Source organism: Ochotona curzoniae, unplaced genomic scaffold, assembly GCF_017591425.1.
Source record: "Ochotona curzoniae isolate NIBS_2020 unplaced genomic scaffold, NIBS_Ocur_1.0 contig_2692, whole genome shotgun sequence".
NCBI classification, from domain to species: Eukaryota; Metazoa; Chordata; class Mammalia; order Lagomorpha; family Ochotonidae; genus Ochotona; species Ochotona curzoniae.
The window spans coordinates 16,785,547-16,804,474 of NW_024465556.1; the positions used below are offsets into that span (position 1 = coordinate 16,785,547).

The 18,928-nt window shown below is 42.4% G+C and overlaps 1 protein-coding gene across 4 annotated transcripts in view; it reads right to left on the reverse strand.

Moving 5' to 3' along the window:
• The window catches only part of MICU1 (mitochondrial calcium uptake 1), a 137,414-nt gene that overhangs the window by 17,193 nt on the left and 101,293 nt on the right, over window positions 1-18,928 (reverse strand). For all 4 annotated transcript variants that reach the window (XM_040975926.1, XM_040975925.1, XM_040975924.1 and 1 more), the window contains one exon: window positions 9,022-9,159. In XM_040975926.1, the coding sequence (XP_040831860.1) occupies window positions 9,022-9,159 (138 nt within the window). The remainder of the gene's footprint in view (window positions 1-9,021; window positions 9,160-18,928) is intronic.

The window sequence follows — 18,928 nt, forward strand, 5'->3', positions numbered from 1 at the left end:
AAAATACTGATAAAACAGGTAAATCACAGGTTGGGAGAGATATTTGAAAACTAGATTATATCTTGAATGATATAAAGCTCTTATAGCTTAGTATTGAGAAGATCAATAATCTGACTAAAAAAATCTGAAAAAATGTTTTGCTAAACAAAATATAAGAAGGGGTAACAAGTACAGGAATTGATACTACGGAGCATTTTTTCAAATATATTTTTCTTTTGAATTTTGAATTATGTGGTACAATTTTGTATAGACTGGGATTCCTCCCCAAATTCCCACCCCCGATAGATTTTTCCCCATTTTACTACAATGGTGCAGTCCTTCATAAGGAATCTTAATTCTATCAGTCTCTTATTTAAGTGTACCCCGACATTACTGGTACAGACAATGTCAGACGGTCCAGCATCCCATTGTCTACACATGTCCAACAGTTTCATTGGGAATCCATCTTTCGTCTGGAAGCAGGGATGCATGTTCCATTGTATCCCCACATCTGTATATGATAGACCCCAGCTCTCCATAACTATACATTTCCATAATTGAGAATCCATGAAACAAGATAAACAACTGGTATAAGTTAGAACAGCCACAACAACAACAACAAATTACAGCACCAAGAAAAAATGCGCCACTGAGTAACCAACACATGGGTGACAAAAAGGAAACACAAACGTCTCTTGGGAAAAATGATGCCACCGTGTAATCCATGAACTAGTGATGAATTCAACAAGAGAAAAGAAATTATTTGGAATAAACAAAACAAATAAAAAATATTAAAACACATGGGATAAAGCCAAAAAAGCAAACAAAAAACAGTATGGATCTGATTATTGAAATAACAGTTTCCATGCTGATTTCCTTATATAAGAGAGCACATATGGTATTTGTTCTTTTGTGATTGACTCATTTCACTGAGCATATGGGATCCCGGCACGTTCAAGGCCACGCCGCCCGGGCCCCCAGGTGAATTTTTGTATCATCTTTTCTATTTCTGAGAAGAATGCTGTAAGGATTTTGATTGGGATTGTGTTGAATCTGTATATTGCTTTTGGTAATATGATCATTTTGATAATGTTGATCCTGCCAATCCAGGAACATGGTAAGGTTCTCCATTTCTCAAGGTCTTCTTCTATTTCCTTTTTAAATGTTTTATAGTTTTCGTCATAGAGGTCTTTCACATATTTAGTTAGTTTAATTCCTAGGTATTTAAGATTCCTCTGTGACGGAGCATTCTTTATTAGGGAAGTGAAAATTAAAACCACAATGATACATCACAGCTCATTTATCAGAATGAATTACAGGCAAGTGTGGTGGTGTATCAGGATAATCCTCTACCTGTGGTGCTGCCATTCCTTGTGAATGCCAGTTTGTATCCTAGTTGCTCCACTTCAGACCTAGCTTTTGCTAATGGCCTGGGAGAGCAGTGGGAATGGCCTAAATCCTTGGGCCCCGGCATCTACATGGCAGACCTGGCAGAAGAACTTTGGACACACCAGCTCTGGGTGTTTGGCCTCTTGGGCAGTGAACCAGCAGTTGCACGTTCTCCCTGTCTTTCTCTCTGTAATTCTGACTTATAAGTTAAAAAGAAAAAAAAATGACTAATAACACACACACATATGACTAGAATTGTGGTACACTGGGTTAAGCCACTATCAACAATGCCAGCATCCTGTACGGGCACTGGTTCAAGTCCTGGCTTCTCTGTTTCTTTTTTAAACTTATATTTTCATTTGAAAGACAGAGTTACAAGACACAGGGAGACAGATCTTCCACCTACTGGCTTACACCCTAGATGGCTGCAACAACTGGAAACAGGAGTGATTTTTGGGTCTCCCATGTGGGCAATACCCTCACGGATGCTCCATTTCAGATCCAGTACCCTGCTAACGCAACTGAATGGGAAAGAAGAAGATGGCCAGATGTTTGGGTCTCTGCCGCCATGTGGGAGATCTGGTTGGGGTTCTAGGCTCCTGACTTTGGTCTGATGCAGCCCTGGTTACTGCAGCCAATTGGAGAGTGAACCAGTTGATGGGAGATCTCTATCTTTCCTTTTCTCTCTGTAATTCTGCCCTCCAAATAACTAAATAAATCTCAGGCCCAATGTGGTAGCCTAGCAGCTAAAGTACTCACCTTGAACACGCTGGGATCCCATATGGGCGCCAATTCTAATCCTGGTGGCCCTGCTTCCCATCCAGCTCCCTGCTTGTGGCCTGGGAAAGCAGTTGAGGATGGCTCAGGGCCTTGGGACCCTGCACCCAAGTGAGAGACCCAGAAAGAAGTTCCTGGCTCCTGGCCTTGGATTGGCGCGGCACCGGCCATTGTGGCCACTTGGGGAGTGAATCAACGGATGGAAGATCTTCCTCTCTGTCTCTCCTCCTTCCATACGTCTGCCTTTCCAATAAAAATAAATAAATCTTTTTTTAAAAAAAGAAAATGTTCTAAAATTGATGGCAGTGATAATTACATAATTCTGGAAATTTACATTGACTTGTACACTTGAAACAGGTGACATCTGGCATGTAAATTATGCCTCAACAAAGTTGTTTAAAACATAAAAATCAGAAGAGAAAAGGGGTTAGGAAAATTTGGTTTCCTATGGAGTCAGACACCAATGCTAAGCGACCACAGACAGGCTAAACACGTGGTCAAGGACAAATCCCTTGCTATCTGTTAATCAAGCCTAGCAAATCCATCTGCCAAGAATGAAATCAATGGCCCACGCTCCCTCTGTGGGCCACTGAAAAGATAAAAAGAATTGCCTTCCTTCTTCCTCATAAATTCTTCATTACAATCCACCCTCTGTTTAACCTCCCATTTAGCTTTTTCTCTAAGGTTTTAATTCCTAGTTTAATATCAAGTAACACAGGAATATAGCACAGTACATTATTCAGCACAAAGCAATCCTAAAATTCTGTCCTTTGGTCTCCTGCTCCCACCCATGGTAACTGTCACTGTGGCCTGAGTACCCCTTAGACGTGTCACCATGCCTGTCCTGCTCCGCGATGCTGCTTGCCCAGTGCAAACCCCAGGCTTCTCCACCTGCCACGAGGGGGAACTGCCATCTCCACTCCTTACATCTCTGTAAGTAGCTGATCTTCCCAAAACATCACTTTCTACCTTCCTACCTCCTACTCTGAAAATGTCAGTGATTTCCAAAATGTCAACTGGATGGGTGCTAGCAGTTAAGGTTTTTCACTGCTTGCTTCCAAAACTTACCTTTCTAGCCATCTCATAAAAACTGCAGATATTAGTGCTTTGTTTACTCAAAACCTCATGCTTATTTAAATCATGGAGTGCTGGGGTCCGTGCAGTAGGTGTGGACGGCATGAAGGTGTGAAGAGAACAGCTCCCTGCTTGGCAGGGCCTGGGGAGCTTCCAGCTGTTTGGCAGGGCCCGGCGGATTTCTGACCACCTTGACGCAGTCTCACCCCCTCTTTGCATGGACACTCAAGCACCCCACTAAGAATTCTGTAATCTATTGAGGCATTGTTTGCCCCTGTGAGATGGCTTTGGCAACTAATGTGAGCTTGAGAGTTAATGTTATTGATAATGTCTTGGTGAGTGGGCCTTAACTGCGCACAGGAATACAATTAAACCCATGCCATTTCTGAACACCTTATTGTGTGCCTACCCATTGCCCTGAAATCGGGCGCACACATATAGCATGCCTTCTGGGAAATGGCTTAATAAGAATTTTACAAACTAATGGAAGTGATGAGAGTATGAGTGGAAACTGCTATGGCAAAAATATAGTTACTGTGACCTTAAAGGTTAGCCTGTCCTTGCAACTCTTTAGAGCATAGAAAATGTAGTTGTTTTAGCTGCTTTCATAATTTTTTAACTAGAGGAAATATAGGGTGATTCTATTAACATCATAGAGATATACTTTTGATTATTGTTTGATTGTTTATGAGGCTGTAGAGCCTGCAGCTGCAGGGGGATTTAATGTTTGAAACTTTTTGTCTTAGATCCTTACGTTTTTTCTCTTTTGATGCATTTCTCCCATTAAATGATAGATAAGTTGTGAAAATAAAATGTAGTAGGAATGTTTTACTGATTAGTAGGTTACCATCTGTGCCTTGGCCTTGGAGTTCTGGCTGTCTAATGGCTACTTCTGAAGAATGAATAACAGCTTGCTTTAAAGAAACTGATTATAGTAACTTACAGAATTATCTTTAAGAGCACCTGGTTGACCATGAGTAAAAATTAACTGAACATCTGTGCATGCTGTCTTAGTTCTAAAGTTAAAGAAAAAAAAAACTCAAATGTTTGTGCAGAGGCTTGTGATGTGTCTAAGTAAATAAAAAGGACAGCTTCTTGTTGAGGAAAAAAGCAAGAAGGCACCAAGTGACAGTGTCTGTGTCTTTCTTTATCGCCGACTCCACGCACCGTTCCCGAGCTCTGAACTCAACTGCACCTGGACTTCGGCAATGGAGAATAAGGAGGAACATGAAGTAAGACCCTGGATTTGGGAATAAAACACTCCTTCCTGGCTTTGGACCTTGGAGGCATCTCTTAAGAGAATGTGTGATCTCAGGAGAAGTACAAGGCCCATAGGAGTATTTTTCATTGGAACAACAACAAAAACAAACAAGCAAACAACCAACCAGGACAGAGGGAGATACGTAAAGTGGCTGCTACATCAGCAAGCCGTAGGAAAAGTCCTTGGCAGTATGGCTGGCTTATTACCAGAGAGGCAGTGGTAATCAATTCATTCTATTGTAGGATCTTGAGGAATAAGAAATAAGAGAAATGTTGAAGTCTATGAAACTCATCATGAAGAAAAGACAGAAAATATTAAAGGAAATGAAATTTACTTAACAGGCCTGGGGGCAGCAGCCTAGCGCCTGAAGTCTGCGCCTTGCACATGCCGGGGATGCCATATGGATGCCAGTTCCAATTCTGGTGGCCCCGCTTCCCATCCAGCTCCCTGCTTTTGGCCTGGGAAACCCGGAAGAGGCTCCTGACTCCTGGCTTTGGATCTGCTCAGCTCCGGCTGTTGTGGTCACTTGGGAGTGAATCAAGACAGAAGATCTACATCTATGTCTCTCTGTCCTCCTCTCTGTATATCTGCCTTTCCAATAAAAATAAATAAATCTTTTTAAAAAAAAACATAAAAATAAAAGTGTGATGGTTGCTCAGAGTAGCCACTGAGTCATCTTTCTCAGGCAGGACAGGCTCCCTACATCCTCAGGCCATCGTTCAGTTGGGGCCACCAGCAGAGTGAGGCATTGCCACAGTGAGGTTCACAAGCTCAGCTGCACATCAGAATCATGGGGAGCCTGTGGCAAACACACACGCCTGCACCCACCCACTGAGCATCCGGTTTAATTGGGACATTTTCCATCTTACTGTTGAGAGGCACCGCTTTAGAGGAGGAGTATGGTGAGGGGAAATACCTCTGTGCGGGGGGAGGGAAAAGATCTGGGGAAGGAAGCCATGATTTTAGTCCCAACTCTGGGTGGGGCTTTACCTTCTGGGCACAAAGAAGAACACAGAACTGGCCGTGAAGCTTTGTATTGTCACGAAGTTACATGTAAGCATTTATTTGATGCCAACATCAGGACTTTTTACTGTTTAGGTCTGGTTGGGTATCTTGAAATACCGAAAGTAATTAATGTAAGCCCAAGGAAAACTTTAACATCTTCACGTTAACAGATTCAAAGTGGAATAAAAGAGGCAATCAGAAAGCAAATGGTGATTTCTCTTTGGTGTTATCGAGATGGACCAGTAACCCACGCAGCAAAGGCCCATCATTAACTCTCATTTGAGCTAATTGCTATGCTCACCAACTATTTAATCAACATAAGAAGACAATCAATCTTAATCTCCTTGTTAAAGCTGGAAATTCTGGGCCAGAAAAAACTGAACCCCAATTTTCATCTTTGGTCAAGGTTTGTCCTAGGGCTCCAGAGCTTTCTCACCAAAGTCTTCAGGTGCTAAATCAACTCCTGCACCAAAGCTAAAATTCCTTCTAGGGCATGTCTCTGGTACCCAATTTATTGCTTTCAAATATAAATTCAAAGTAGAAAATATGGATCAGCTTCTCATGAGACAGGGACTCAAGGTCAGACCAAAGCCTGTCCCCAACCTTCAAGTATGGTCAAAAGAAAGGAATGTTTTCTATTGCAAATGGAATGCTTTCAGCAAAGGGGCTAAAAGAATTCACTCCAACCTTGAAGACTGATTTTCTAAAGATAGAAAATCCCAACAAATAACAATTGGGGTCTGGAGAGGAGTACTTTTTCCTGCCATTTTCCATCCACAACACAGTGAAGTTTCCCCACAACCCAGTGAAGTCCTGCTGTGGGAACAGGCTGCACGGGGCTTGGAGAAGCTAACACTGCCTTTCACAGGCCAGCCTGGTCTGGGTTACAGCACACAGCCTGTTTCAGCAATCCTGCCAGCTTGTCAATAGACAAAGAGGAATAAAAGTTGGGCCGACAGAAATGCTTCCCATCAACATGGGTGCAATGCTATTCAAGTACAATTTCTTGGGAAATTGAGAAAATTGAGAGAAACATTAGCAATCATGCTGCTTATGTGCAGTTATTCAGTCTTTAAATATAGAAAAGATCTCATAGCAAGCATCTCTCAATTCACAAGGTCAATAAAGTAACTTGTCTCATGATCATGAGAACCTCAGAGGCAGGACCTAAATTAAAATCTTTCAGCTTCAAGTCTACCACACCACACTACCCCAGCAATCTTTTTTAAGATTTATTTTACTTTTATTTGAAAGGCAGAGTTAGAGAGAGAAGAGAGAGAGAGAGAGAGAGATATCTTCTACTCAGCTCATTCCGCAAATAGCCACAACAGCTGGAGCTAAGCCAATATGGAGCCAGGAGCTTCTGGGTTTCATAAGTGGAACCAGAGACACAAGGACTGGGCCATCCTCTTCTGCCTCCCCAGGCTATAAGCAGGGAGCTGGATCAGAAGTGGAACAGCTGGGCCCTAGGACTGACGCCCACACGGGATACTGGCAGCACAGGTGGAAGCTTAGCCTATTATGCCCCTCATGCTAGGCCCTCAAGTAATATTTTTAATCCTAGATGAGCTTTCTGGACACAGCCTGGTGATAATCATAGTCCTGTGACAAGGGTTTGGGCTGAGAAAGAGAAAACCTGGGTTCCAGCCCACTTTTGCTCTGTGTGTGTGTGTGTGTGTGTGTGTGTGATATTTCAGAGTCCTAAGCTCTTACCTGATTTTTAGTTTGTCCATCCTACCTGCTGACAAAACCTCAGCTGCTGACTCAGTGCTGTCATATGCTGCTGGTTCTCTGCCCCAGGTACAGCTGGTGTGAAGGCATCAAAGAGTGGCACTGCCAGGCGCTGCCAGACACTGCCGGGCGCTGCCACAAATCTACGGTCCCCTCGCTCAGTGCTGCTTGGCATCCCCTCTGTCTCAGATTTTCTCATGACCTCCTTGCCTGTCTGTATTTTCTATGCTTGCTTCTTTGTGGACTATATCCCACAAAACTGCTGGGTTGTCTCTTTAAAAGCATAGATAACCATGGCATTTTGTTGCTCACAACCCTTCAATAGCCTCCTATTGTACAGGGAACCAGCTGGGACTCAGGCCACGCCTGTACATTCTGGCCTCCCTTGGGGACCTGGCCTCAGGACATTCTTCTCGCTCAGGGTGCTGTTCCCCCTTGAGTTCCTCACACACGTCTGGTTTGCTGGTGTGGCTGTGCTTAGAAATGGGGAACAGTGAGGTAAAAGGACACCCTAAGTGTGAGGTCCTACTCTGACAGTACTGATGTCATTAGAAGAAAAACCCAAGAGGCTTCTTTGTCTCCATACATGCACTGAGCAAAGCCCTGGTGAGACACATTGAAAAGGTGGCTGCCCATCAGGTAAGAGGAGAATTCTAATCATAAACTTAATTAGTCGGCACTTTTATCCATGGTGTTGCTACAGCCACTCAGTCTGGGGCTTGAGTTGTGACAGTGTGTTAAGATCGCTTGTGATCTTGGTATCCCATACTGGGGGCAGCTCAAGTCCTGGCTACTCCACTTCCGAACCAGCCCCTTTCTAGTTCACCTGGGAAGGCAGCAGAAGATGGCTCAAGTGCATGGGCCCCTGCCACCCATGTGAAAGATTAGAATGACGTTCTTGGCTCCTGAATCCTGGCTGGCCTAGATCTGACTATTATGGCCAACTGGGGAGTGAATCAGTGAATGACAGAGTGATCTGTGCTCCCTAATCCAGTGGCTCTGCCTTGCATAGAACAAAATAAACAACAAGTAAAACAAAGCCTCCCAAACTGAAAAAGACCCCACTGCTCCATGTGACATGTGTCAGAGCAGCTGAGCAGACGGCTGCCTCCTTCTGCCTTGCCTGCATCTCCCCTTCCTCTGCTTCTTAACGTTTTATCTAACATGCCTTCCGACTGGACCCTTCTACTGAGACAGCTGTTTAGAGGTCACAGATGTGACCATGTCACCAAAAAAAAAAAAAAAACCAAAAGGGAGGCTTTCATTGTCACACGGGACACTGGACACCTCAGTTTCTAAGCCCTCTACTTGCTTGAACTTGGCTTCATTCCTGCCCAGGCAGTTCTTTAGCCATGTCTTACAGATGTGCTGCTGTTCTGTTAGACTGCCTCGTTGGCCCACAGTTCCTTTCTGTATGATAACCTTCCTTGCATAATCCCATCTGCTTTCACTCTGAGAATCTGTTAATGACTCCAAAATCTACTTGCCACCTGAGGCCGATCTGAACATGCAGTTGTTTGCTCATGAGCTCTTCTCGGATGATCCACAGGCATCTTAAATACCAAACAATCTCTTGAAATCCTCAAGCTTTATTCACCCTCTGCCAAAACAAGAAACCTGGGATTTTTCTGGACTCTCTCTTCTTCCTCACTCATTGCTTATTTTTCCTCTCCCTTTAGATGTGAAGCACCAAGGACGAATTTGTAGGAGTCCTTAGGTCCCGGCACACTGTCAGTATGAAGCTGGCACCTTTGCAACAGGTACACGTCCCACGGCTCCCTCTCTCCCCAGCCAACACTCCTTACCTTTCCCTCTTTGAAGTGCTTCTTGAGCTGCTTCTGCATGGCAGTCAGCTTCTTGGACTGCACCCCGCTGTATGCCAGCAGCATGCCACCAAACTGCCTCTCTGTGATTCTCCCATCCACAGGGTCATGGCGTTCAAACTGTGAGAGGAACAGAATGCATATTCTTGAAGTCAAATGGAAAATATTTTTCATGTGGAATGTTCAACTGTTAGCAGGAAACAGTTGAGGATTTTATTTTTGAACTTTAATTCTCCAAAAGAAGATATGAAGAAGCAGATCTTATTCGAGATGCATAAGTAACTATGACTTCAGGAAAGACACCCACTTGCTCTGGGTTTTAACTTCCTCAAATGTAAAACAAAACAGTTATAGCATGTCATATGCCTCACCAACCAGGAACAATCTTGTGGGAATAGAAATAATTTGAAAGCTCCATATGGACTCATGCCATTTCAGTAATAGGTGCAATTTAGATCATCCGAGTCCTTTGTTTCTCAGAGAAGGCTTAAAGTTTAGCCAACCAGTATGGATTTGATTAAATAAGAATGCATAGTCAAACAAAGTCCTCAATATGTATTTAACATTGTTACACATTTAGATATTCAAGGGTTTCAAAGAGGGGCAATGCATTTTCAAGTTTTCCCCCAAAATGGTCACCATTATTAGGGTTCAGGGAAAAAAATGTACACAGCAGAGGCCGCCTCCATGAGACCTGCTTACCAGAAAGTTACCAAAAATCATTACATACATCCAAATAGACAGGTGGAAAGGTTAAGTCTACAGGACCCCTAGCTAATCTAAGTGGTATCAGAAAACTGAGATTTTCATTAAAAAAAAAAGAAAGAAAGCTCTCATTCTCTGCTTCAGTATTAATGGTACAAGTTCATAAATTATACACGGGCTTAAGATGGCCCAGGCAAATGATTTGCAGATGGTAAAATAAGACATCAGAATTTCAAGATAGTAACATATCTACATGATTTCATTGGAAAAAACAGATTCCTACGTAGTAGGGAATAGAAGATGTTGCTAAGTAAAGTTGTAACACAGTGTGAGTCACAGAGCGGGGTGCAAGAAGGGGAGGAAATCCAGTTTCTAACCTTTGAGACATCACCACAATCCAGCAGAGAGACAAGACACATAAACAAGGCGCAGAATAAGGCAGTCGGTAATCAAGAGTGAATTCTCTTTCCATCCTCGTTTCCTCAGTCACCGTGGTAAACCAAATTGTACTTAACTTGCTTTCTCACTGGTGAGACTGAGCCAGTGAGTAAAACAGGGACCATTTACTGAGTGAGTACTACAGGCCAGGAACTACACCCGAATATTCTTTCATCAATCAGTGAAATGATGAGAAACGGAGGCAACATCATTGGGAATGTGTGACAGAGCTGAGATTCAGATTCAGCCAAGTCTGGGACCAGAGACTATCTCAACATGATACAGGTTCATCCTTCCAGGTGGCAGTACACAAGTCATATTTAAGTGAAAAGCAAAGCCATTTCTGAAGAAATCAGCATCATCAATATGAAGTGAAAGCCTCTTTTTCCATTCAAACACTCAATATTTTATGTTTGTCATGCCATCACTTCTACAGAGCTGATTAATTTCTGACAATACCAGAAGTTCTTAGGATTCAATTTAAGGTTGACTGATGGTTCAATTCACCATCCTGAAACAAACAGAGGTCTGACAAAGTTTTGCAAATCAGTATGCTTTCTGCAATGTTTATGTCAGATTTTCAGTAAAATCTAATACTTGGGTAAAAGCTGGGGACACAGTTCCTTGATGGGCTGCTGCAAGCCAAGGCAAACAAGGCTGGGGTCCCTGCTCTCCAGCCCAGGTGTCAATAATTTAGAGCATCCATTTCTGCCTCTATCTGCAAAACTGCATAGCTGGGGGCAATCCATATGCTTGACTTAGATGAGTTTTTGGCTCTCTCCCACAAGATGGATTTGAGGCTGAAATCCTTGTGTGCATCACACTGGCAGCAGCCGCAGCTTGCTCAAGGCTAATGAAACGCCTGCGCTCTTTGCTTCTCGCAAAAGCCCAGAGCCCAGACTCCTTCTGTAATGCTTCAGAAACAGGACAGGCAATTTCTAGTGGAGACACCGAAGTAACTATTCCACTATGTAAACAAATATTTCTACTAATGTTCTTTGGCAATGGGTTCTATTGTTACTAGTTTTAAGTAATTGAGGTCCAAAAGGGGTTAAAAATCATAAACTTCAGCTCATCTGTGTAGTTTGGCCATGTTAAACCTCACTGCTTTGGCTCTGGGCAGAGGCTGTCCTTTAGGCTTCTAGCTTCATCTTAGGAAACACCAGTGCCTTATTTCTGAAGTCTTAAACATGGCTGCAGAGAGCTGTAGGGAGCTGTTTCTCTTTACTCACAAAGCTGGTGATGGAAACAGAGCACCAATGTCCTATTCACTCGACATGTATTGAGAAGACTTACTGTGCTAAGACAAGGGAGCTTAGGATAATACCTCAAGAATCTCCACTAGGGGTAGATTAAAAAATATATATATTTATTTATTTTATTTAAAAGGCAGAATTATGGAGAGATATAGAGAGAGAAGGGAGGGAGAGAGAGGAAAAGACAGAGAAATCTTCCATGCATTGGTTCACTCCCCAAATGGCCATAATGGCCAGGGCTAAAATGGGCCAAATCCAGGAGCTTCATCAGGGTCTCCCACGTGAATGGTAGGGCCCCAAGCATATTAGGACATTTTCCACTATTTTCCCAGGCATAACTGCAGGGAGCTGGATAGGAAATCAAATTGGCACTTTTATGGCAATGCCTGGCATTGCAGGCAGAGGTTTAGCTTTTTGTGCCACAATGCCAGCCACTAAGAGTAGACTTTCAAAGGGAATAGTTACAGTTGCTGAGGCTCTAAGGAACAGGAGTGTAAGCCTAAACTTGTACAATCCTGTAGGTGCACTTCTGGGGTGCCATATGCATGCAATCAATGACCACGGACAGAGGAGGGTCTTTGGGGCAACACATGGGTCATCACAAAATTATCACATAATTGAAAACTTACAGCTCTGGAAGAAATTCAAATCACTGACTTGCATCTTACTTAGCCAAACAGATGTTTCACTTCTGGCTGAACCTCCTGTGTTTCATTTCTATGACAATTAAGGAATTCTACTCTATTGGCTCCTGAGGCACAGAGCGTGTGCACTCCAGTGCACCGCCTACCACCTGCACTGCTTCTCTGTATTCAGAAGAGCTGCACAGTTGAGCCTTTCCTTCTGTACTCACTCCACCTTCTCAACGGGATACAGCTGTCTGTCTCCCTGCTGTTCTCCAGGGGACTGTAGAGGTGGCCAAGAGGGGCCAGAAAAGTGGAGCCAAAAAGCTGTGCGAGGCTTTGTGGGATTCCTGCGCCTCTCGTTTCCACCCCTGCTGTTTGTTGAGAGCAGGACAGATGGTCTATACATACCTGGATGAAATAACTGGAGGAAGACACAAAGCCAGCAAAAGGACATGTATCAGGAACGGAAGTAAAGAACGAGATGAGAACAACAGCCAAAGATAAAACAAATCTGGGTCTCTGAGACAGGTTTCTTGTATTAAAGACTTTGAGGTTAATGTATTCCAACAAATGCAAACTTTAACCTTGCCTTTTTTCATACACTTACCTTTCAGGAGACCTTGTCAAAGCCCCACAGTAAAATCCTTCCCTCAAGTAATACTTTATTTGGGGGTGGGGGACGCTAAGCTTTTCCTAGCTTCTGAGCTGCACAACACAGAACTCAGGCCATGAGGCTGAATACATCTGCTTTTCAATCTGACAGTGAATGGCTTTGACACCATCCCCCTGCTGCTACTACCAGAACTCTCAGCATAACTCTGTTAGGTCCATCGAAAGAAAAATGATTCGAGGCAAAGCTCTCGTCTATAAACACACCCAGTATGCCTGAGACACTCACTTCATAGTTTGAAGTGAAGTCTGCATTTCTGCAATGGCAGAGGGCACCAGGTGAGATGGGCAGGAGCCTGAACTTTCACCACTGCCAACACCAACTGGCAAGCGGAGGCAACACACTTCAGTGCTTTCAGCAAGGGTCAGAGTAATTCATTAGAGTCTTGGACCATGTGATTCTAGATTACCAAACTGAAGTGTTGGATTCTCTTACATCACCTGCAAAGATCGCTTCCAATTGAAGATTGTTTTTAAGACAGTTATGGTTGGTTATCAACTGACTAAATGGCATGAATATTGATCATACAGAATAGGAAAAGGTGAACCTTCCATAAAACAAAACCAGAAATAAGTCCCATACACATTAAAAGCTAGCTTCCTAAAAAAAAAAAAAAAAAAGTCAGCTTAGTAATCTGACAGCCAAAAACCAGAAAGACAGGAAGATATTTATTATAGGATAATAAAAAAAAATTCCAGACTTAATTTGACTTAGTGTATCAGGAAAAAATACTTTAGAACTGGAAAAGAGTTTCAAGGTTTGATTAACTTTGGCTTTATTTCACAAAAAGTAATATACTGAAGTGACTAAGAATATGGTGTTTGGAAAGATCTGTGCCCAAAATTTTAGCTTGAACCTGTGCTTGCTGCCATGTGCTTTAGCTCTCAAAGGTGTCAACCTCTCCTCATAAAAAATGGGGAACAAGAGTCATGATCTCAAAGTGGGATAATATACATCAAAACATTAGCACCTTGTCTGGTGCCTGCTTAGCAATGTATAAATGTAGCAATTAATGTTTTTATCACCCTGGTATCACTGTCCCAAAAGCTAACAGCCTCGACTGATTCTTAACATTAACTAAGCTCAACTAGTACTTCTCATCCTTCTTTTCCTTACGGCTTTTGCCTAGTCTTTGCTTACAAAACACCACTTTCAAACTGGAAGAGCAGAAAGATTAAATGCAAGAAACTTTATTACTCAACACATGAATGACTTCAAGATTAAACTCTTAAAGCTGGCTGGAGCAGTACGCCGACTTCAGTCCTGCACTCCTGTCACACTCACCAGATAGGAGACTTGGCACAAGGGAGCGGCTCCATAAAACATGCACAGAACGCACACAGGAAAAACTCAGTCAGCTCAACACTTCTGGAGGGGTGCAGCCCGGGTGCGGGAGAACATTTCCGATCGGAGGCAAGGAATGCTTCCTCATTTATCCCTTCATAGTCTCTGTTTCCAAGATGCTGATATATGTAAGAACAGTCTTGAGAACAGCTAACCTGTAACATCACAGTGCTTACTACCTGCAAGCTGCTTTCATATTGTGCTTCTCACAATGCTATACAACAGGTGCTACTATTATTTTGTTTTATAGAATAGGAACCATAGCCAGAGAGAAGTTAAATAACTTTCCCACACAGTAATTAAGGGTGTGTGTGTGTGTGGGGGGGCTTTTTCTTTGATCTCAGTTTCTGATCTGTTCTTATTTTATTTAACATTTTTATTCTACCTGCTGAGTTATTCCCTAAATGCACACTACAGCCAGGGATGGACCAGGCCAAAACCAGGATACTGGAACTCAGTCTGGGTCTCCTATGTGGGCTGCCCAAGCATTTGAGCCTCCCAGGGTGCACATTAGCACATTAGCAGGAAGCTGGGATTGAAAACATAGCTGGGACTTGAACCTGATTTGAGATGAAGGCAACCCTTTTCTGTTCTTACTTTATTTTTTAAAGATTTATTTATTTTTATTGGAAAGTCAGATTTACAGAGAGGAGAAACAGAAAGTTCTTCCATCCACTGAATCACTCCCCAAGTGGCTGCAATGGCCAGAGCTGAGCTGATCTGAAGCCAGGAGCCAGGAGTTTCTTTTCTGGATCTCCCATGTGGGTGCAAGATCCCAAAGCTTCGGGCATTCCTTGACTGCTCTCCCAGGCTACAAGCAGGGAGCTGGATGGGAAATGCAGCAGTTGGGACTGAAACTGGTACCTATAGGGGATGCTGGCACTGTAGGCACAGACTTCATGTTATAGGTCGTGGTGCTGGCTCCTAAGACATCTCTTAACAAGCAAGTATTAGTATATTCAACTTTGATTTTCAGTAACATGAAGAACCTTGAATTACATATTCCCGTGAGACTGAAGAGGCCCAACATCACCTAAAGTTCAAGGAGACTCTCCTTTCCTTATGATACTAAAGGGATTAAGAAACCGAAAGACCTGATGGGAAAAAAATATAATGTTCCAATTTTAGGAGCGAAGACTCATCACAGCAGGAAAGCAAACTAGCAAACTGTTATTTTCCAGCAACATTCAGGTAAGAGAAAATAGCAGTCTGCCTTCATCTAAGTCTCATTTCTGTAGACAGTGAACTCTGGGGTGTGGGGCCAAGGTGAACGTACAGGAGACTGCCACACCCTTTCTGTCTTGGCATCACTGACAGCTTGTCGGCATCCTCGAGAATGGCAGATTTCATCTGCTGGTTACTCCACACCTAAGACTCCTTACAGCAGGCTTGGTGTGCTGATTTGACATAAAGGTGAGGAAGGAAGTGGCCAATGTGAAGAGCTGTTATGAAACAGGGACAATATTGAGATAGTTTACTTCGGCCTTGGTGATTCATAACTGTTTCCTCATTACAATGAATGACTGAATAAATAAAAACAAAAGTAAAGAAATAAAAAAACCAAGTCAGATAACCTTAACAAGCACTGTTGAAGACAGTGGCAACAGTTTTTTCAGCTTTTATCTGCTAAAGGGAGAAAACTTTCTAAGTCAGTAGACTATTATTGTCTGTTGATGATAAAAATATCATAATCTGTCTAACAGGCAAGGAGAGTACATATTTTTAGTACCCAGTAGGATGTAAATTAGTCATCAAGCCATTAAAATACAAAATATAAATTCCCCCAAGTTGTGGTGATCATGTGCCTAATGCTTTCTCATCGCAGTAAAATACAAATATAAAAGCCTTCTACAGTGAGGAAAATTCAATCTAGGTGTGACAATGTGTGTTCCAAGGGAGGCTCCCATCAGCTGTGACAGGTCCTGGAATCACCGCTGGCTCTAAAGGGAAGACTTGTTTTGTCCCATGTTCTTGTATTTTGTTTATGTCATTTTCCCTGTCTAGGATGTTGTCCCCCTTCATCTATTTATATAAACCCTTTCCTTCCCTGAATTTAAGTTCTCTCTCTCTTTTAAAAAAGATTTATCAATTCATTTTGAAAATTATAGTTACAGAGAGAGATGAAGGGATTAAAGCGCGCGAGAGAGACCTTGCATCTGTGGTCTGTTTCCCAGATGGGCCAGGCAACCCTGAAGACAGGAGCCAGGAACCTCTCCTGGGTCTCCCACATGGCTGCAGGGGCCCAAGCACTGCAGCTTTTTTCTGTTACCTTCCCAGATGCATTAGCAGGAAGCTGGTTGCAAAGCAGAGCAGACAGGACTCAAACTGGTGCCCATATGGGGATGCTGGCACTACCTAGTGCCAGCTGGTGCAGTAGCCTAACGGCTAAAGTCCTCACCTTGCATGGGCTGGGATCCCATCTGGGTGTTGGTTCTAATCCCAGCGGTCCTGCTCCCCGTCCAGCTCCCTGCTTGTGGCCTGGGAAAGCAGTCATGGATGGCCCAAAGCCTTGGGACCCCGCACTTGTATGGGAGATCCAGGGGAGACACCCTGGCTCCTGGCTTTGAATCGGTGCAGCTCCGGCTGTTGTAACCCCCTGGGGAGTGAATCATCGGATGGAAGATTTCCCTCTCTGTCTCTCCTTCTCTCTGTATATCTGATTTTCCAATAAAAATAAATCTTAAAAAAAAAAAAAAACTACCTAGTGCCAACCTGAACTTTTCTTTATTATTCCAGAACATGTTCAATTTTCTTGAGTTTTCAGAGCTATGTATTATATTTTCTGAAAATGGATTTTTCATAACATTATATACTTTTTGATGGAAAAAGGTCTATGCCTTGTAATTAAATGTGCTTCGTACAATGTTGGGTCACATAATGTACTCAGGGAATAATTTTGGTTGGCTGATTAAATCTCTGTTTCAGAGATTTAATAACTACCAGTCTGCACTTATTATCTAATAGATGAGCAAGGCACACCATGTGGCCTATAGTCTTGAATACCAAAAGAGACTGTACTACTCCTGAATCGATCACTAACTCCACAGAAAAATTCTAATATTGCTCTAACAGTTGCAATGGGGCTCTGCATTGAAGCCCCATTTGTTCCTTAGTGCAGTTTTAAATAAAATCGCTCAGTAATATTCAGTCACATCTGATACACTAAGAGACAACAACATAAGTAAGCCAGCACACACACAGGAAGTTGTGGGAGGAATAGGCAATTGCACACTCTGAAGACTAGGCCAGTCTCAAACTATGCTGGAGTGACAAATTAGCTGAGAATCCAGGGTCATTTATCCACTTCACTGAAAACTCAAAAAACAAATGGAAAACCAATCAGTAAAATTCCTCTCTTTTGTCACTTGGCATTAGAAATCTTCTCCATATCATCAATTTTCATAAAATTCAAGCTAGGTCAGATGTCTGAGAATCATTACACTGTAGCCCATTAGGAAAATGAGAATATTTTGGAAACACTTATCTAAATTAGAAATTTGAATGCTAGAATTTATACCCAGCTAGACAGAGTTGTAAGAATCCTTTCATTTTGTCTTCACTCAAGCAAATTCTTGCTTTGTAAGCTCTCAGAAATACTTCATAGTGTGCCATATGAGGAAACATCAAAGATAATGGAAAAAAAAAACACTGAGGAACTGATGCTGTGATTTCCCCTATGAGCGCAAGTTCGAGTCCCAGCTGCTCCACTTTCAAGCTAGCTCTCTGCTAATGGCCTGGGGAGGCACGGAAACCCACATGCTTGGCACTCTGCCACTAACAGAGAAGTTCTGGATGGAGTTCCTGGCTTCTGGCTTTGGCCTGGTCCTGTCCTGGGCATGGAAGCCGTTTGGGGAAATGAATCAGTAGATGGAATCTTCTATCTTTTAAAAGAATGGGACTGAAAAATAAGTTTATTCTGGTGCAGAACATTCTTGAAGTCTATTCATATATATATATATTTAATTTTAGAAACATAATGTGCATTTTCCATGAATTTTCTGAAGTTCTCGCATATCTTCTTTGTTTTATTCTCTGGAAGAATTGAGATATTCTTCTAGCACCCATATTAAAGATGTTGATTACTTGGGGCAATGGAAATGAAGCCAATATAGTGCAGTAGCATGAAGACAGCAAGTGCAGTCACACGGATGTGGATTTGGGTCACCTTGACTACTTATCAATGGTGTCTTTCCGAGCAAGGTAAGCTTCCCAAGCCTTGATTCTCTCATTTGCAAAACAGGTAAACATAAATAACAGTACTCATACCATCCTTTGGGGATTATTGTGAATGTTAAAGCTAGACACCATGTGTGAAATAATTATTCTAGACAACTTTGTCTATGACACAGCTACTTCTATTACACTTTATTATCTCTGAAGTGAGTACACTACTTCTACCTGCTGTTACCTAGGCGGCAGTTATGACATGGCTGCCACTGTACAAGTATGCCAAAGTGTGCAAAACAGGTGTCAGTGTTTACTGATACTTTTGATGGCTCAAAAGAAAACACTGTGAGCAAAGACACCACTAACACTCACGACTCACAGGCAAAAAGGAATTCAGAACAGTCGGGATCCTGAATGCGAAGAAATTTTACATCAATGTACTGATTTTGCTTATAATGCCCTTTTATGTATAAGCAAGAATGACATAATGAAAATAAGCATAAAGGACTATTTGAAAATTAACTAAATATTCTTAGAGTAAAAAAGGTTTTTTTTTTTTTCCTGGTTTACTTGATAGCAATTTTTTTTTCTTTCTTAGAGATAAATAAAACAATGACTTATCTTATCAATGTTTGTGACTTTGATTCTATGAATTATCCTAGTGCAATGCCCTGCATGTACTA